At 40.2% G+C, this 21,008-nt stretch overlaps 2 protein-coding genes across 6 annotated transcripts in view; one reads left to right on the forward strand and one right to left on the reverse strand.

The window, feature by feature from the left end:
* Positions 1-7: 7 nt before the first annotated feature.
* LOC133608785 (saccharopine dehydrogenase-like oxidoreductase) lies at positions 8-12,789 on the reverse strand. Its single transcript, XM_061964307.1, has 12 exons — positions 12,425-12,789; positions 8,164-8,276; positions 7,656-7,736; positions 6,076-6,205; positions 3,638-3,687; positions 3,421-3,551; positions 3,221-3,338; positions 1,409-1,528; positions 1,273-1,329; positions 1,096-1,207; positions 919-1,000; positions 8-740 (listed from the first exon to the last, which is right to left on the reverse strand). Exons 1-12 carry the CDS (start codon positions 12,621-12,623, stop codon positions 650-652), a joined length of 1,284 nt encoding a protein of 427 aa, XP_061820291.1. The 5' UTR covers positions 12,624-12,789; the 3' UTR covers positions 8-649.
* A 96-nt stretch (positions 12,790-12,885) lies between these two features.
* The window catches only part of tfb2m (transcription factor B2, mitochondrial), a 28,851-nt gene continuing 20,728 nt past the window's right edge, over positions 12,886-21,008 (forward strand). For 2 of the 5 annotated variants that reach the window (XM_061964315.1, XM_061964311.1), the window contains exons 1-2: positions 13,288-13,453; positions 18,380-18,720. In XM_061964315.1, coding sequence (XP_061820299.1) covers positions 18,427-18,720 — 294 coding nt within the window. In that variant the 5' untranslated portion in view covers positions 13,288-13,453; positions 18,380-18,426. Of the gene's footprint in view, positions 12,995-13,287; positions 13,454-17,564; positions 17,650-18,379; positions 18,721-21,008 lie in introns of those variants that run through there. The other 3 variants (XM_061964313.1, XM_061964314.1, XM_061964312.1) reach the window with 3 other exon arrangements.

Below are 21,008 nucleotides of genomic sequence, written 5' to 3' on the forward strand. Positions count from 1 at the left end.
GACATAATTTCTGCAGTAGCTGGCTTTATTTAGAAGGCCCACACAAAAACAAATGCAGCAAACCATTTCTATTTGCACAACATGCTCACACTTGAATGTCAGAAACAAGTCTGGACTAAGATCCATGGCTTGTGTTTGATTAATTCCAGTCAACACCAGTAATAAAACTAGTACAAAAGAGTTTTTCGATGTGGAGTTCCCAGTCCTGCGATAAAGTAGGTGATATTCTAACTATTGGGAGACCAAAAACCATCAAAACGTGCCTTAAAAAGCAGGTTTGGTACATGCATACAGACGCACATACATGAGGCTGCTACAGCAAACACTGTACTGCCTTGCCATTGTTACTTATATGGTGCTTAGCAAGCTGCTGTATATTTAACACTAAATGTAGTTATAATTGCATGAGTACCAAAACCTGGATTGTATTTTTATTACTGTGCTGTTACATGGTCATGTGAGCAGCCACTTAGTAGTGATATATTCCGCAGAAAGGTACTGCAAGTGCAAAGAGAATTATTAGACAGGCGTCGTTATAATAATCTAATATAATCAATTATACATGAACTTTTCAAAGTTGGACACATTCCAGGTGTTATTCAGCAAGTGCTTCAACTAAAACCTAAAGTCCAGCATCACACAAGGAACCTTAGATGACAGAGAACTTGATGCCATGTTTGTTGAGACGCTCGATCAGGGTGGTTTTTGCAAAGGCAGCTCCTGGTGTGTACACTCCTCCACTAAGAGGGAAAACAAAATGTACTGTAAATACCAAACAAATGCACACACACTCTGTAGCAATAAGGTTGTTCAATAACATCACATACAAAGTATTACATTGAGAGAAATCAAAGCCACTATTGTTATCACTGAGTGAGCGCTGTAAACTAGTAAATCAGCATTTTTAGGAGGGCTCACCTCTTAGGCAAGGCTGTGGCTTCATTCAGGATGGTAAGAGCAGCTTGCACCATAGCAATGGGCGTGGCCACATAACCACATTCTAAGCGGAAGAGAGAAAGTTGCCTTCAATATGTGTCTGACAAGTAAACAAAAGAAGATCATTTGTTTTCTTCAAAACAAAATATTTGCACTTGCCTGGTCCTTGAACCAATGTACAAATCTTGCCATTAGGTTTTCCCTGGGAGGGGTCAAGTTCCTCTGTGTATCCCTCTCCATGAAGGACAAATCGGAATGACGATGCTTCCATCTGACACACATGGATTACAACACTTTCTACAAGCTCAACAAAAGACTTCCAGAAAAACAAATCACCTGTTTCCGAGTTGGTCCAGCCTTGGAGAAGAGTCCAAAAGAGAAAAACTCTGGATTCTGGGAAAGAAACCATGTTAGCATTTGGACAGGAATATTGAGTTACTATGCGTGAGACTTAAACATTTGTCGCTTTTACCTTGGCGAGCAGGTCACGTCCAAAACTGAATTTGACCAAGAGCCAGAACAACATGCCAGCAAACATCAATTTGATGACATTGCCAATACCACCGATGCCCGCATACGCACCATACTGGACCTGGGAAAAATGACAGAAAAACAGCAGATGCAGTGACTTTGTTACTAGTGTTCTGTGTTGGACGCTTCAAAATCACATGCTTACACAAAAAATAATTAAGATAAAATTTAAGTCGTTTGTGTACAATGAAACCTTAAGGAGGTATCATTTGTTAAGCATAGGTGAACGTGAAGCCAAGGTGTGTGGCCCGCTGCACATTTTTAAAATACAGCCTGCATCATAACAAAATATTCGCCTGGCATGCATACAGCATGGTGACCTAATTGGTAAATATTTATGTATTATTTTTGTATATGGCTTTTTAGACAGAGCAGCTGTAGTCTTAGCTTTTTATTTTTGTTTTTTGGGATACCACCAATGGCAAAGACAGAAAGGTGGGTTGATGACCACAAAACAAGAAAGGTGTTTAACTTAACAACATCTAGGTCTTTGGACCGAGGATGTCGTTGTGGCTTGTGCAGCCCTTTGAGACACTTGTGATTTAGGGCTATATAAATAAACATTGATTGATTGATTGATTGGTCTTGTAGTAATGAAAGCAGTATACAGGTGTCTGTCCTGGCTGCTCAGTACAAAATGGCTAGAGTGTATCTCAACGTCAATAATCGACAGCTAAATTGATGAAGTGACTTAACTTCCACGAACAAGCATCAATCCTCCCTCTGCACTGCAAGTAGTCCATGGTTTAGTTTCTAAGGTTTACCTATGCAGCTGTTAACTTATTTTTACACTTGATTGACTGTTAAACATGTTAGAATCATAATGCATAACTTTTAGGGGTGTAAAAAAAAAATCGACTTTTGAATGAATGATTCTTCTTTGCAATGATTCTTCATTGATTTAAAAAAAAAAAAGAAAACTTTTTTTTTTTAAATCTGTCCCGTCCAGCCACTTGGGCAAATCATATTGTTGATTTATGTGCTGTAAATATTTACTTTAGAAAAGGGAAGTGTTGGATACTTATATTGTTTTCATATATGTATTTGACTTTATTAAATGTTTGGGTACAATTTTATTAAACAAAACTTTTTTCTTTTTTTTTTTTAAATAATAAAATGTTTCAGAGCTGTTAATATATTTTATGGAGGAATGTAGTTAATCATAGAACTGGCACCCAATGTTATTAAAAATGTATGGATTTGGAAGCGAGAATCGTTTTGAATCGAATCGTTACCCCCAAAAATAGAATCGGATTGTGCAGTGCCCAAAGATTCACAGCCCTTTCATTTTAGCTTCTTTAAACTCTGTCATGTCTTCAAAGAGTGGGTTGTGTAACAGTTTTATAATGCAGAGTAACTTTTTTTCCCCCTTTACATTATATCTGTTATTTTCAACGGGAAAATGTGCTTTGAATCTGGAAACAGACTTTTAAGGCGCCTTTGTAATACTAATGCTGCAACATAAATGAGAGTCTAGAACGGGGGGCCTAAATCACTATTAGAGCTACTTTGCCAAAAATAAAAGGAGAAATGCGCTATTTGTTTTTTTTATATTTCAATTGTACCTCATTTACAAAGAAGACCTCTACTCAAAACAGTGCACTCATTGTCTTTGTGCTATTTTGTTGTAATGTATTATAAAAATACTAGGACTTCAAACAAATATTCTTTGTCTCTTTTGTGAGCTACATAAAATCAAATGACGAGCTACCTGTTGGAGACCTGTGTTCTACAAGCACATAAATACACTGACCGGACTGGCCTGATGTTCCTCCACCAGGAAGCGCTGTGTTCTCTTAACAACAGATGGATCAGAACCCATGAAGGGCATCGTGTACTGCTGGATCTCATTGCTGTAGAACAGCGCACCCCTACACAAGCACATTTTGATGATGCACTTTTGTATTAAGATGTATTTCACCGTATAGCCTATATACAGTATTTGGGCTATACCTGCGTTTCAGCTTGGAGCCCACGGAGAGCAAAGGTTTGTAATTAAACTTCTTCCGAAGACTTTGAAGCTTGTGGCTGTCTGCGAATCCGTAGATGGCCGACTGCCACGTGCCATCATGAATGCATCCTCCCTGACAGAAGAGGACAAATGGGTACTGTATAGTGAAGGAGAGCAAAAGTTTTCCGTTGACTTGCCCGCCGCAGCCTTATCACATACCTCAGGGCCAGCCTTGACGGTCAGGAAGCTCTCCACTGCAGTAAGAGTCCCTGCAGACAACATATTTCAAATAGTGTCAGCCACAATCATACAAACCATGTCAACATACTAGAGATGTCCCCAGCTGATCTTTATTGCAGCTGTGACCAGTGCTTACATGGAACACTAAGAAAGACAATTACAATTCCACACACATGCTGGAGTTGCATGAATTTCAGGAGTATGCGGTCTTGCCAGATCACCGACTTGAAATTGGGCGCAAACTGCACTGAACGCATTGTCTATCCACAGTGTGCAGCAGCTTCTAAGATACTAATCCTCACCACCGTGGTGGAAAATAAACTATGTTTCTTCCAAGTAAGACTAGAGGAAATTGAATGGCTAAGATCTCACACACGCACATGCGCACGCACACAAAGCTAACCGCTAAAGTGTGAGATCGATACAGATGTTGATACTAGAGGTGGGAATCTTTGGGCAACTCACGATTCGATTACGATTCAGGAGCTACGATTCAATTAAAAATAGTTTATTGATGCATCTTCAATATTTGTACATTGATGCAGTTTTATATTTCATTTGACTAAATAAGCGATCATCTCTTGCAACTTTTAGAGACAGTGCATTTGTCATAAGAAACAGTTGGATTAATTCCCATCATTATTTTAAATTAATGGAAATGTGTGCCTATTATAAAAGGAACTGGTCGGATCTCTCGGTGAGGTGGCTCGCTGCAGTCAGTCAAATTTTAGAACAGTCTACATTACTTTATTAACAATAAATAAATCGATTATTGACATTAACTAATCAGTTTAATAATCGCCTATGTCCGAATTGTGATGCATTTCAAAAACTATTATTTCCCACTCCTCTACGAGATATCTAGTATACTACCAGTAGATACACGATACTAAAGTGATTAGATTGATATTTTTCTTTTTGTTGTTATTGCAAAATATTTTTTGATTACAAAATTAGAAAGTAAGTCTCTGTATATACAGGAAGGCTTTGAGGGCAAAAGCCAAATGATTTAAATGGGAGCCAATAGTAGTTTTTGCTTTTGTTTAGTTATTGTGCATTAGCAACTTAATATTGTTAAAAAAATGTGTATGTAGCATTCAATACCACATATTTATTACATCATCTGATTTACAACAATACTGGCACATTCTACATTTAATAAGATAAACTTTAAAAAATGTGTTATTGTTTGTACTTTACATACATGCTACAAAACATGTTCAGTTCTATAATCTATTGTCAAAGTATTGGACCGGGACTCGAAATCCGATCGAATCTGAGACAAAAAAAATGGTATCGCAAGCAGAGTTGGGTTAGTTACTGAAAACCAGTAACTAGTTACAGTTACTAGTTATTTTATTTCAAAAGTAACTCAGTTACTAACTCAGTTACGTACACCAAAAAGTAATGAGTTACTGTTAAAAGTAACTATTTAGTTACTTCTACTTTTTTTTTTTTTTTTTTTAAAGCTCCCATTAATGCCCTTTTAGCCTTCATTTCAGTACTGTTATTGCACTGGAGAATAATACAATCTGTTGATCAACTTGACATGCATTTGCATCACTGAACTCTGCTAAGCAATGTGGTCTACATACAACACACAAAGACAAAGATATGTTTCAAAGGGCCAATTTATTTCAGGCCAGAACAAATTGAGAAAACTATTTTAAATACCGGTAGCTGCAACATAACATACATAAGTAACAAACAGCATAATAACAACATAGCTGTAAACCTGGCTTCACCTAAGGAAGGCACACGTGACATACACAAAGTCTAACCAGGCAGATTTGAATTGTTGTTTTGGGCAGTAGACGGGATCTTTGATCCAAGACACAACTTACATTTAACTAAAATGTTATTTTCTTTGTGCTCGACAAAAGAAAAGTGAGTGCCAACCCTCCCGAATTTCAACCATTCTCCCAAATTTCTCCCGATTTCCAGCCGGACTTAAGGCACGCCCCCTCCAGGTCTGTGCGGACCTGAGTGAGGACAGCCTGTCGTCACGTCCGCATGGCCAACCAAAAAGTAATCACAGAACACTATACCGTGTAGTGTTCTGTGGTTACTTTTTGGTTGGCCAACGGTTTACGTTGTATTGCGCACCCCCCTCTCTTCCCCTCCCCTTCCCACACCCACACAGAGCGCGCCTCTTGTGACATGAGATTCAGAAGGACGACACTGCAGCACTGCAATAAAACACACTCAGATTCTCTGTTTCTAGCCGATACTACATAAAAAATTACGTAAAATAATGCAGTAACGCATCATGTAGTAACGGTAACTGAGTTACTGAATATAAAAAATAACGCTTTAGATTACTAGTTACCGCCGAAACTAACGGCGTTACAGTAACGCGTTAGTCCCAACACTGATCGCAAGTGGAAGCCAAAGATGTTGATATCTCTACAACGTACCCTTAAACTGTTCTCTGGTGTACAGGACCCCCATGTCTGCAGGAATGGAGTCAAATCCACAGCTTCCTATGATGTACACGCCTTTATCAGATGCCTGGTTGTGGTAGTTGAGTTGCATGCCTTCCAGGAACTGCACACAAACAAGTGGAACAGTTCACCACATGAATGCCAACAGTCTCTTCCTTCTTATTTGTGCGGTCATCTGGAAGGATAATGTTGAGAATCAATTTATCAAATTTAATTTCACGTCGTCCCAGACACATTCCCTAAGGACACATTTAGTAGGGCTATGGTTGGAGCACCAGCTGCAGGAAAAAGTGCTGCCATAAGTTTAAGTGAGGAGTAATTTAATAAATGAATGAAAAGCCGCATGTTGGCAATAATAACAACGACAAGCGCAGGCTGTTCTAAAATCTGTAGAGATCAGTAGGACGACATGCAGGTGGGCAAAACTCAATTACAACAGTTTTGTGACTGACTTGTGACTAGTCCAGGGTTAAACCCACATCACCAATCCATGCAGGGGTTAAGCAATAGAAATGAATGAATGGAAATAATTTAACCGAAAGTAGCACAGGAGGTTACTTTTCAAACCAGCTCCAAACACTTAGGACCTGATTTACTAAAGGTTTGCGTGTACTAAAACACGTGCAAACTTGATAGCACAGACACATCTGATCTACTAAACGTGTGCACATTGGATTGTATCTTTTAAGTGAGGAGAGTATGGCGTGCAATCAATTTTGTGTCTATGGCGTCATTAATATGCAGAATATATGCTGATCATCAAAACGCCCACAATACTGGGAGGACAAAAAATGCAAATATATTTACAGCCTGTGCACACTCGTCACCGTTTTGCGAGCACTATTTTGCATTTTATTTTACACCTTCCTCCCGAATGCAGCTGAGATAGGCTCCAGCACCCCCCGCGACCCCAAAAGGGACAAGCGGTAGAAAATGGATGGATGGATGGACGTTTGAAAAGGATGCGCAAACTGACAGTTACACACGCGGCTGTGAGCAAGGAGTGCTCCCGCTAAAAAGACACACGGAGAATCCTGTGTCCTACGTGTACATCTCATCATAATCGGACAGTCAAAAATAAAAATAAATATTAGACACCGTGTATTCAGCAAAATCCTTTTATAATCTCATAGCTGCTAGAAGAGGTAAGGGGCTGATTTAAAACTAATTCAATGGATGTGTTTTGGTGTCATGTTATATTTTTTTAATGACGTTTGTTTTTTCACATAGAATATATATTAGTACTAACATATACTATATGATAAAAACTTTCTGAAGTATGCATTTTTTGCATCTTGAGCACAGTACTGCAGACTCCCTCCCATGCACCTTCAGCGGTAAAACAAATAAATAAATAAAAATGGTATCAATGTGGACGCTCTGCACGACTGCTTCTAAAATTACCCATAAAAAGTGGTAGTTGTCCGGATGGATGCTTTTTCCAGAAAACTCACTACTTGATTTGGCAGTTACTGTATATAAGATGTGTCTGCTATGAGCCTCAGTCCACTCCTAAATCAGGTGAGACAAACCAAAAAAAGGCAGAGCATTACCTGAGGTTCTCCAGAGATGTCAAGATGATGGGCTCCATTCTCCACACAGGCTTTGACCACGGGTTCACCAAAGAACCTGTACTGTAAACACACAAACAAACCCATTAATTAGATACATTCATTTATCTGGCTTTAGGACACAAGTCGGTACTGAAATATTTCCACAACAAGACACTATTTATTGTACACCACTACTTATGCTTAAATATATAAAAAATTGAACTTTGGTGGTGTTTGAAACACAAACTTGAATGGATCACCAGATGCAAAGCAGCATTGCTGCACACAACCCGCTTTTGTGTGTGGTCAGTCTATAGCCTTCATTGTGTAAATAAATAAATGTTGCAGTGTGCAAAACAGCAAGAGACACGCATTCAAATTGGTGAATAGGTTAGGCAAAACTGATGGAAATGTGTGTCACTCAATGAAGAAAACCCTTTTTTTCTTTAAAAGTATTATTATTATTTTTTTTTTTTAAATGGCAAAATGATCTTTGGGGTTTACTTACAGGCCCCACACAGTTGAGAACAATGACAGCCTGCTTGCACATGGCCGCCAGCGAGTCGGGTTCTTCCACATCTGCGACAATTATGTCCACTCCGGTCCTCAGTTCGGGCTTCCCTGCAACGAAAGAGGTGCTCTTTCATAAAAATGCTATTTAAAAATCTAACATCTGTAACAAGTGTTGACAGTGCAAAAGCAAAAAGGCTCAACAAATACAGCGTCTCACAAAAGCAAATACACTGGCAATTTAACCATTTTTACTGCAGTATATCTTCTCAAGGGACAATAGTATAGAAAAGGAAGTGTAGCTTAATAGTAGTCAGTGTACTGTTTGTGGTGTACACAAGATATTTAGAGAATACTGGCACATTTTATGTGGATAGTAAATTTTTTACAGTAGTACCTCAACTTAGGAGTGTTTTGAGATAAGAGCTGTCTGTCGGCTAATTGGTATACAAGCAAAAAATTTGAGTTACAAGCATCGCTGCTATTTGCTGGTGTAGCAAATGTCACAGTGAACTCTGTAAGATCCCACCAAAACCTCTGGTCTTACACGCTATCATTAGCTTATCGCTAAAGATCGACACAACTTGGTTTTTCAGCTATTGGAACGAAGAAAGTGAGTGTGAAGGAGTGCTGATCTTCATTGAATTAAAGAACTCAATCATCAAAAACATGACCAAATATCAAGTCGACAAGCGCAGCACTGCTAGTCTGCAGCATACCGAAGCAGGGGGAAGTTAAAATAATATATAAACGGCGGACATTTATCCATGAAAATATGGAAAAACTGCAAATGGTGTGCTTGAACGAGAAGCAGTTGGAGGAAGATACCGAAGAAGTCCACTTTCCAATGTAAATACTGTACATTATTATTACATTACTACATGAAACTTCAGTACTGTAGTTGTGTGTACTACATTCAAATTGTATTGTTTTTCATACAAAAGGGGGACAAGTGGTAGAAAAAGAATGGATGGATGTATCATCTCAAAGTTAGATGTTCTTTTTAAACGGCAAGGCATGTCACAGGGTATTGTACGGTTTTGGCGGCCAAGCACTGTTAAATTGATTTTAATTTTATTTGAGATATTTGTTTTGAGTTAAGCAAAGGGTTGGCAACCCAAAATGTTGAAATTAGTCCATATTGGACCAAAAATACAAAAAAGTAATCTGTCTGGAGCCGCAAAAAATGTAAAGTCTTATATAACCCATGATGTAAGTGGCTAATTAGCTATATTAGCCTACTATCAAAATGACTGTGTCGCAGGCTGACACAAATCTTCGTTGACAGAAATGTTGAAATGTAATATTTATTCTTCACATTTTTACAACATTAGAAAACTTCTGAGGGTGAGATAACTCCTGGAAATGACTGCCGTAGAATTACCAAAGGTACAGCAGTGTGTGTCCAAGTTAAAGGAAACGACAGGCTGTCTTCTTCTAATGGATTTATTACAATCTTTGCAAGCTGGGTAACGTTTGCTGTGGTCTGGAACAACATGGCCCACTAACAACTATCAGAAATGCAGCCAATAATACATAGAGATAATGTGTCATGAAACATAGAAAAATAAACTAAATACACAGAGGACATAAGTAAAGGAAATTAAATGAGCTCAAATATACCTACAGACAAGGTATAATGATGCAATATGTACATACAGCAAGCCTAAATAGCATGTTAGCATTGATTAGCTTGCAGTCATGCAGGGACTAAATATGCCTGATTAGCACTCCATAACAAGTCAATAATATCGACAAAGCTCACCTTTGTGCATTCACGCACATTATGAAACTTTTGGCGGAAAAAAATGACAAAGAAGGAGTGGCATAAAACACGTCTTTCTGTGGCAGCGTCGGAGAAAGTTGTACATGTGAAAAAACTGTTGAGTCACAGTCCACGCAACGGTGAGTTCAAGGGCCGCTGAAATTAGTAGGACAAAACAGCGCTCGCCAATTACTCATCAGTGAAGCATAAACACAAACATATTATACTGTGGGCTTTCTAACAATTAGGAAGGTTTGTGTCGTGTTTGTCCTCCTACAGAAACCATATTACAACAAAAAATATATTTTTCTCCCCATTTTTTTTCCCCATTTCATTACATTTTTGAAAAAGCTACATGGAGCCACCAGACCGCCGCTCTAGAGCCGCAGGTTGCTGACCCCCGAGTTAAGCGCTCGCTCACTGTAAATGGGTTATATTTGTATAGCGCTTTTCGACCTTCAAGGTACTCACATTCACCCATTCACACACATTAACACACTGATGGCGGGAGATGCCATGCAAGGCCCTAACCACGACCCATCAGGAGCAAGGGTGGTGTGTCTTACTTGTAACAGAAGCTGGCGATTGAACCGGGAACCCTCAAGTTGCTGGCATGGACGCTCTACCAACCGAGCAAAGCCGTCCCCTGTACTCTAAAGCAGTGGTCCCCAACCTTCTTTGCACCACGGACCGGTTTAATGTCGGCGTTGTTTTCAGGGACCGGCTTTGCCAGATAAATACAGCAAAAATAAGTGCATGAAAAATACAACTGACTATAACGCTGAATTAGTGGGAGCCCTGGGCTTGTTTCTTTGCAATGAGATGCAGATGCAAACTGTCGCATTTATATTTTGTATATTCATTAATGTGCATTGTATCATGTCACAAAGTTATAACAAATATAACAAATGGCAGCTTCCTATGAATAGTTTTATTGTTCATCTATAAACAAGCTTATTGGTGTGTCTGGTGGGACAGGTGAAAGTTAAGTAGGAGAAAATGCAGTCTTTTATAACTTATTTAATGTTTCTCTGCGGCCAAGTAGCAAATGCGTCACGGACCGGTATCGGTCCCCGGACTGGTGGTTGGGGACCACTGCTCTAAAGTATATTCAACTTTCCTTTTGATCCTAGTTAAAGTTCCAATGATTGTCACACACACACTAAGTGTAGTGAAATGTGTCCTCTGCATTTGACCCATCCCCTTGTTCACCCCCTGGGAGGTGAGGGGAGCAGTGGGCAGCAGCGGTGCCGCGCCCGGGAATAATTTTTGGTGATTTAACCCCCAATTCCAACCCTTAAAGCTGAGTTCCAAGCAGGGAAGTAATGGGTCACATTTTTTCCATTTTTATAGTCTTTGGTATGACTCGGCCGGGGTTTGAACTCACAACCTACTGATCTCAGGGCGGACACTCTAACCACTGAGTACGTAGAAGATGTATAAAATGAATACCATATCCATCCATCCATCCATCCATCCATTTTCTACCGCTTATTCCCTTTGGGGTCGCGGGGGGCGCTGGAGCCTATCTCAGCTACAATCGGGCGGAAGGCGGGGTACACCCTGGACAAGTCGCCACCTCATCGCAGGGCCAACACAGATAGACAGACAACATTCACACAATTCAGGGCCAATTTAGTGTTGCCAATCAACTTATCCCCAGGTGCATGTCTTTGGAAGTGGGAGGAAGCCGGAGTACCCGGAGGGAACCCACGCAGTCACGGGGAGAACATGCAAACTCCACACAGAAAGATCCCGAGCCCGGGATTGAACCCAAGACTACTCAGGACCTTCGTATTGTGAGGCAGATGCACTAACCCCTCTGCCACCGTGAAGCCCGAATATCCGTCTGTCGTATTTGTGTCTGAGCAATTATGTGCACTCTTAAAAAATACTGTTTACACGTTAAAACATTGTGTCTGAGCAATTATGTGCACTCTTAAAAAATACTGTTTACACGTTAAAACTGTGTGACTGTGTGTGTGTGGAATTGAACAATGATCTGGTATGTTCCATCAGCTGTTGCACACTCCCTAAAGACAAAGCCAAATAGGAGGGTTAGGGGGGGCGGGGAATTAAACATAGCCATCATAATCCTGTGGTAACTGTCAGGATCACAGAAATGTTCCCAGGTTCTAATCTAGTGATGGACTTCACTTTCCATGTTTAGAATGTTGCATGGATACCATCATCTGCCTGGAAAATATCTGCAATGCAGACTTGGTTCATTTAGTGAATTTATGCATGCATATATTGTATGTGTATTGCAATCTTTATATTTGCACATAATACTGTAGCAAATTCGATTGCACTGTACTGCACTTTGGAGTTGAGTGTCCAGGCTCCAAAATAACACTTTATGTTATCAGTGGACTTGGATAAAGGTGAAGGCTATGATTCCAATTCAACTTTAACTTAATTTAATAATCGCTAAACATAAATAAATAGCTAAACAAAAGGGTACTAATCTGTTTCGTGAGCTTTAGCTACAAACCGAGAACCGAGGCGGCCTGCTCCAGAACTTGCTCCAACTTCTGCTTGCTTCTCCCGGCCACAGCCCACTTGAGATTCCCTCGCGGACCCTCCGACACGGTCCGGGCCACCTCCTCCACCACGAACTGCCCTGTGAAGCCCGAGGCTCCGAAGACAACGAGGTGGTAAGGCCTGCTGGATGAAGTACGAACACTCGCCATGTCGACTGCAGACAAGCTTGAGGTGTGAGGAGAGCTGCACCGCGACACCTGCGCCTTTCTACCCGGAAGAAGAGAGAGCAAGGAGGGCGGACGACTGTTGGATTTAACGAGGAAAGCTCCTCCTATCGTCAAATCACTCCCACTTCGCTTACGCCCAGGCAGAGAAAAAACGTCACGACATTTAGAAAAAATTGAAACGTGCATGACGTATAATAAGTAGCTTCCTCTATTTTATGTTGTATTCACTGACATCTTGGAAATCGGAAAATATTACTTAAAGTTTCCAGAACAAGTTTTGTTGAATAGTGATGTCCAGTACAACCTATAAAACATATTTAACAACCATAGATGTTGCCATTTTTGTAAGGAGGGTAAGACATTTTAACTTTGCATTTAAAAATCAGTCCAGGATGTGAAAACTCTCCAGTTTCCGAGTTTTCCAGAACACAGCACCAGCTGCTGGCTAAGCTTCTTAGCAATCTTTTTCTGTTAGCGGTACTATCAACACATGTGAAAATAAGGATAAACTGGGAACTCCACATTCTTTATTCGTTCATAATATAAAATTGTTTTCATCGTTCACAAATATTGTGGTACTTTCCATAAAACGCGTATACATTGACTTTTTGCCCGGACCGGTATGGCCACGTCGGTGACGTCGTTAATATGCGACTGCAATACCCCAGAAACGTGTGGCGCACTCTTAACAAATGAGAAGTCAGCATGCGGAAAGCTCAATGTCACCGTTTAACCGCTAACAGACTATAATGAAACGACTTTAAAACGCTGTCGCCCTTACAGCGGAATACATAGACGACATCTACAGAGAGGTGTGTACCATTTTATTATTTGTTAAACGTCTTAAAATGCTACTTAGCTGTGCAAGCTTACGATTAGCAAGTGAGCTAACATTGTGGTCCATCGCCAGTGATAACATCTTTTAAATAGCAGGGACTTGTTTTACATGTACTTTTTACTTTCTGCATGAATAAGATTATCTATTCAATATGTGCACATTTTACTTAATGCTAAGTTAGCAGACAAACTACTTTTCCGGCGAAGTGACCTAGCGCCTTGCACCTTACTCACAATACAATGTGATAGGACAACAATCTGTACTGACTGAGAAACATCAACATTCATATGATAAATAACTATTACGAATAGCAACACCAAATTACAGTGTCTTTAAACTTTAACTAGGGCTGGGCGATATTGCCTTTTAAGGTCATATCGCGATACACGATATATATCTCGATATTTTGCCTTAGCCCTGAATGAACACTTGATGCATATAATCACAGCAGTATGATGATTCTATGTGTCTACATTAAAACAGTATTCTTCATACTGCATTAATATATGCTACTTTTAAACTTTCATGCAGAGAAGGAAATCACAACTAAAAAAATCACTATTTTTTTCATACGGTGTTGATCTGGAAATGTTTGCCTTGGCATTTTGATGGTGTGGACGTGTGGCACCGAACAGAGATATTGACGTGCGGAGTAAGCACTCTTCATTGTCTAGCAGGTGACTTTTCAAATGCTGCTACATATTAGCAGTGTAGCCGAGTGTCCTGGGTTCGCCTATACAGTGTACTTATCTAATAAAATAATAAACGGGAGACATTAGAGCAGGTTCGGTAGCCACCGCTTCTTTAATGTCAACATCACACACCTCCTTCCACAACCACACACATAGACCTCTTGCGTCACAGCCCTACAGCAACTCTGGAGGGACAAAACTCCTCCTCCTTACCCAACACACTCTGGTAACTTGGGACACCCTGGACTGTTTGTTACAGCACTAATGCAACTTTTTATAGCAACGCTTTTGTCCCACACTTGACAAATTACGGTTGTCTGTTCGACATATTCCCACTTGAAGCCAAACCACCGCCAGACGATGGACCCCCTGCTGTTTTTCTTAGGAATTAATTATTCCTCCATTTGTTACCAGATTCGCACCTTCTTTCTCTTGTGTTAGCGCTCGCACCACTGCGCTAGCATCACAGCTAACGTTAGCCATGCTGCTTCCTCTCTGCTCGGGGAGGACGTATTCGTATGTGACGTATGACGTGACCGTATGTGACGTGTGTAAGAAGGTGCGCTTGTCTGTCTGTCAGAAGGAGAGACTGGGAAGAGGAGGAGAGCCTGTAGTGTAATGCCCACAGCTAAAAGCAATTGTGTGAGAACGTATACTCGACATCACGATATAGTGATTTTCTCTATCGCACAGAGACAACCCCGCGATATATCGCGTATATCGATATATCGCCCAGTCCTAATGCTAACGCGTTCATTCTCTGTAAATGTTTAACTCTATGTGATAGGATATGATAGACTTTATTCATCCCATAATGAGGAAACGTTGTGGGTTGCAGAGCAGATACAAAAAAAGTCCACATCAAAAAAGGTAAAACACATGAAAACAAGAGGGTAACATGTTTGCATCCATCCATCTATCTTCTTCCGCTTATCCAAGGGTCGCGGGGCCAGCAGCCTAAGCAGAAAAGCCCAGACTTGCCACTCACCAGCCACTTAGTCCAGCTCTTCCAGAGGGATCCCGGGACATTCCCTGGCCAGCTGGAAGACATAGTCTCTCAGACTCCGTCCTTTGCTGCCCACGAGCTCTCGGCTAAAGTTCATTCTGTGCGGATGAGCGAAAATCCGCCCAGGGAGACTGAAGTGTCAACACATGTTCATTCAGTCAGGGCTCTGTTAAGCTTATCCATCCCGACGCTAGATTCTAACTCCGCAGCCCTGTTTCTACCTCTGTGTCTCCGACGGTCTCTCCACATTGACGCCAGTGTGGCACAGAGCCAGCAGCTGGTCTCCAGTACACACAAGGCCAAAAGGCTTCCCCCGAGGCGAAAGTTTCCAAAAAAATCACCAAAAAGCGCAGCATAAGTCACGAATGTGCCACTCTTTGTTGTCCAAGCCTGAAAGGGTCTGAACCAAAAGGCAAAAAACACTTGAAAACACGGTGGAAACCTTAAAGGCGAACTGGACTTTTTTTTTGCTTATTGCCTATTTTGCCTATTGTTCACAATCATGAGAGACAAGAACACACACGTCTTTTTTGTTTTTTGGGATTTTAAAGATAGTAAAAAAAGGTTTGTAAGATGCGGCTTATGGGCGTCACCGTTGTATAGCCTTCAAAACCCTCTAAAACAACTTCAAAACTCTCTGTTTAGCATACACACTGTAAGTCTATATATAATGTAGTAACAGACACGTTCATGACTATATGTAATATGTACAATATTTACCGTAAATTGGTCATTTTAAATTTTGCCAGAACTAATTATTTGCCGCATTTATTTCCGTTTCCATAGCAGCGCACATCTGTCTTCTAGCAAAAACTTCCGGATACAAACACACAAGTGTGTTCTAATCATGGCAGTTTCGGTAACAGACAATGAAGGCGACAATTTTTGGACAAATGAGGATTCACAACATTATCTTTTTGAATCTGAATTTATGGAGAATAAACTACTGCTTCTAGAAGCTAGTACAAATGAAGAGTGAGAGGTTGGAGCAAACGGAACCTGAGAGACTGAGGTGAAAGTGAATCGAAGCTTCAAAATGTGGAACTTGAAGCCAAGCTGTTTCAACATAAATGAAGTGCTTACTCTTAATTAACCGAAGGGCAGCTGGTCCAGACAGACAACTGTACTTCGAGTGAGTCACACTTTATAATGACGGTGATAGATGCAGCACTTCATGCGTGTATCATGACAGACAGCATATGGTGTCTGGATCGCTGTGTACGAACAAAAGATGAAATGTGGACTAATACTTTACAGATTCTGTAATGATTGTTCATGTTTTTCGTAGGGCTGTAACGGTACGTGTATTTGTATTGAACTGTTTCGGTACGGGGGTTACGGTTCGGTTCGGAGGTGTAACGAACGAGTTTCCACACGAACATATTAAGTGGCCGCCTCCGCTTCCTTCTGCCTCTATCAACCACCGAGCCGTGGCCCGGTGGTTGGGGACCACTGTTTTACACAGCACCTAGCATTGTCCCACCCACACAACCATATGATTGGTTACAAACAGAGCGGTAACAGCCAATCAGCAGTGCGTATTCAGAGCGGTAACAGCCAATCAGCAGTGCGTATTCAGAGCGCATGTAGTCAGTGCTTAGCGTTTAGCAGGTAAGCATCAGGCAGCGGGTTCTCCCCAAATTATAATAAACACCTCCCAGTCAACTACTAGTAACATCACTATGAGCCCGTTGACCTTCTAGAAATATAAAAGGCAGTTCAGCTCCCTCGCAGTCCTGGCTTGAGGTGAAGGCTAATTCGCTTTTAGCGTAATGTTAGCTAATTTTGTTATTTTTGTGTGTGTGTGTGTGTGTGTGAGTGAACAGCAAAGCCCTGTCTGTCTGTTATTTGACTTTATCTTTTTTCTGTGTTGATTGAGCTGTGTTGAAGCAGCAAAAAAGGACATTATGTTAAATGAAGAGTTTCTGTCTCTGATAGTTGATATAATAATGTAACTGCATCATTAAGCCTACATGAACTCCATGGTGTTCAGGGATGAATAGTCTCTCCGGTTGCTATTGTACCATTTTTTCAGCTATAGTTACATTAATCATTAGAAATGCAGCAGCCTAGTTTTGAATGGCAGGGTCCCTGCTATCCCATGTTGATAAAAATATAACATTTACATAATAAAAATCAACTACAGGCTTCCCAAATGCTGTAATAAATTAAGCATGATGAGTTGACTTGAAACTGTTTAATGTTGCACTTTTTATATGTAGAAGAAAAGTTTTGTCATTGTATTTAATCTGAGCAACAACTTGAGGCAGTTTAATGTTGATTAACGTGGGCAGAATTATTATAGTGTTCCCAATGTTAAAAGGATAAAGCCATTGTTTACAAATTTGGTAAATAAATAACCAAAAAATTTATATTTTGTTGTTTAGGGAATAAGCGGTAGAAAATGGATGGATGGGATGGATGTTTTCTTACTGTACCGAAAATGAACCGAACCGTGACCTCTAAACCGAGGTACGTACCGAACCAAAATTTTTGTGTACCGTTATACCCCTAGTATTACGGCATTTTCTCCTCAAACTCTACACTCACTTTCACTTTTTTTAATGCTATGCTCTAGCTGCTTGACCATCGTGTGACTTAAACTGCGTAGAAGAAAAACGGATGTGACGTCATGTGCAAGAGAAAATATCCTCACACTTTACATGTTATCACCGACAATGTTTTTGCGAGTGACCCACTTCTGGCCGGAAAAACACAAGTGATGATGTCACGACTCTTGTCGACAAACATAGTTGTTGGCAACAAATCGACTACCGTAATCGTTGTTGCAGCCGTCGTGAACCATAGGCAAAATGCCCAGAAAAGTGCAGTTCCCCTTTAAGAACACAAAAGGAGGATACACAAGAGCACATAGCTCCAGCAGCCACTACAGGGGCCATCTTGGGAAATAAAAATATTAGACATTATTAGAAGGCACTAGTATACCATTCTATGATGAAAGGAATATTACCTAATGAAATAATAACGGACGTTATGGCATTTAAACAGGTTTCGTCATTCACTTTTGTCACTAACCCGTTCTGGAGTAATTCAAAGCTTTCTCCAAAAGTAAAAAAACGATTGCCATTTTTAAGAATTAGTCGTTTATTTTTTAGCAGGAATGTACTAAATTGATGTAGTAGGTGTAATATTTTGTCAACATTTTTCAATTTGCTTTATCATATATTCCTATTTCATTTAGGTAGGCAGTGACCTCCTCAGGATCTTCTGACTTGCCTCCATCTTTTGATGGCTACCTGCAGGCTTAACATGTCCATCCAGATCTGTAGGCTGCTGGAGTTGGCCCTGCGCTCACCCTGCTGCCCAGCCATCAGAAGCCAATGTTGTTTACCGAAGACAATTTTAGTAGCTAACAGTGTGCCTGGGGTTCCCGTGCTTCATAAAAGGGCCTACAGCATTGAATCTCGTCCGTCCGGGCCTGGTCGACCAACGTTTAGTGCAAGCTCTCAGCAACCACGTGCAGAGAGGATGTCCAACTCCTCAGCACTCACCCACAGGAACCTGTCTGCTTTGGCTTTAAAGGTAGGACTTGAGTCCCTATTTGCAAATGTTGAAACTAGGGGTCTGCTGATACATTGATTATTCGATGTTAAGGATGACGAGGAAGTGGTCAATCAACAACTGCTTCATTGGTTAACTGACTTCTGTTGGCGGTAAGCACGCCAAAGCCACGGAAACTGTCTTTTTTCTCCACACTCAACTACCCTCTCTTACTCGCGCCAACACACACACCAGGCTAGCAGTCTGACATTCCAAACATTACACTTAACTGACGATTTGATACCAGTTTGAAATTTGTTGACTAAAAATGTTCGTCTTAGTTCTTGTCAACGACCTATTTTTGTATGACTAAAATAGGACGATAACAAATCACAACAAATGCCCGTTGAGGAAAACAATGACAAAATCAATTGACAATTTAGTCGACGAATAAAGATGAGATGAAAATGTTGAAAGACAAAATCAAATCATATTTAATTTGGTCTTTAGCCGTTTGGGACAAGTTAGGAAGAATCCATCCAATCAGTGGCATATGGGAGAGAGGCGGGGGATAATCAAGGACAGGTCCAATCAGAAAAACTGTCTTTGTAAGGCAAGGTTTTGAGACTTTTTACTGTGTAAAGAAGACTGTATTATTACCGCAGCAAAACCTCCTTTTAAATTAAGATTAACAAACTGAGATTGGTAACTACACTTTGGTAAACTCACGGACTGTCTGGTGCCAGGTCGCTTGCTTGAATTTGCTAACAATAAAGTGTTTCCTTACTAAGGAACAACATACCCCCAACCTAAACTTATACCACAAACACATTACTGTCTGCACAACTAAGCCATTCAATGGTGTCCATGGAACCTACAAGTTGTGCTCTCTTAGAACGGAATTCTGATGATCGACCATTCCTCAGAGGAAAAGAGACAGAGGTGTTTTTATGCTGCTTTCGAAGACCGCTGAACAGAGTGGGACACAACACCTCTGCCAGAAATTATACCGGTAAACAAAAATAATAGCAGTGATGGGCAGTAACAAGCTACATGTAACTTAACTACATTTCCCAGAAGCTTGGCGGTAGCTCAGCTACTTTAACGAGTTGCTTTTATTCTGTAGCTTAGCTACTTTTTGGACATAGGTAGCTTACATCAAGGCTACAAGCTACAAAAAGAGAAAATGGGCTGTGAAGTGTGAATCCAGACCAAAGAATATGGAGAACATACAATGAACTGGATGAATGAGAACATACATACATTTGGAGAAAATCCATTCAGATTGTTTGGTGTTTGCACGATAAGTAAGATTTGGCTAAGGTTAGGGTGAAACACTACAGACTGGCTAATCAGAGGTAAGATAAGGCGGGTCATCGAAACTAGCAAGCAAAATCATGATGGACATGCACTTATGTCACATGACGATGAGGGAGTTGGAGACAGCTCAAAATAAAAATAAAAAAACTTGAAAATGGCAGAGGGTTTCTTTCCCGCAGATCAGATTTTTCTTTTAGTGATGAGAACGACATTCAGGAAACCCACAATAATGCGTATCACATTGCACATTTAGACAAGTGTATGCGTTTAGCGATAACAATGCCTAAAACCTTAGTTTTTAGTCGTTTACTCTGTAAACCAAAATCAAAACTGCTCTCTTCATCAAAGACGTCTAATACAAATTTAGGAACACACATTAAGGTGAGTTGAGTTCATGAAAAGTTTCACTGCAAATAACTATTACCAACTATTACCAAACAACACACAAGTCATTGTTTTTTTTTGTTAAGATGTAGATAAATGCTGTTTTGTACTGTAGGTAGAGAAAATTAATAACATTATAGAGGTGGGCCAAAGAAAAGGCAAACTAAATAAATACTTACAGTAGGGTGCGGGGACCCCTGGAGGTACTGGTAAGGCAGATACTTAATTGTAATGGACCCTTATTGGATGAATTTGTACACTCTGTTACATTAACATTGAAGCATGAGCTTGTAGTGTAGCTTCCTACCACTCTCCGGAGATAGCCTCCCCTTTAGTTTAGCAACATTTAATCCAGAGAAATGTGTAGCTTATCTTACATTTTCTGAGTAGCTTGACCATCACTGAATAATAGATTTTCTTTCTTACGCACTTTTCATTTAAATAAATCTTAAAGTGCTACAGTACCTTACCAATATTTAAAACAATAAAAGCTTAGCCATTAAAACAGATACAACACTAAGATTAAAAACTATCAGTGAAGCATGAGAAACACAAGATATGTAAAGTAGTGGCTTTTCTGACAGTGTGTCTATTTAATCAAATCTATTTATTTAAAAAAAATACAA

Source organism: Nerophis lumbriciformis, linkage group LG06, assembly GCF_033978685.3.
Source record: "Nerophis lumbriciformis linkage group LG06, RoL_Nlum_v2.1, whole genome shotgun sequence".
Classification (NCBI taxonomy): domain Eukaryota; kingdom Metazoa; phylum Chordata; class Actinopteri; order Syngnathiformes; family Syngnathidae; genus Nerophis; species Nerophis lumbriciformis.

What these genes read in the sequence shown, in the direction of transcription:
- LOC133608785 (XM_061964307.1), bottom strand. Translation starts at nt 12,623, where the DNA reads ATGGCGAGTGTTCGTACTTCATCCAGCAGGCCTTACCACCTCGTTGTC. An exon ending in ACATCTCTGGAGAACCTCAG is followed by an intron (nt 6,206 to 7,655) that starts GTAATGCTCTGC and finishes GTTTGTGTGCAG; the next exon opens with TTCCTGGAAGGCATGCAACT. An exon ending in GGCTCCAAGCTGAAACGCAG is followed by an intron (nt 3,339 to 3,420) that starts GTATAGCCCAAA and finishes GTGCTTGTGTAG; the next exon opens with GGGTGCGCTGTTCTACAGCA.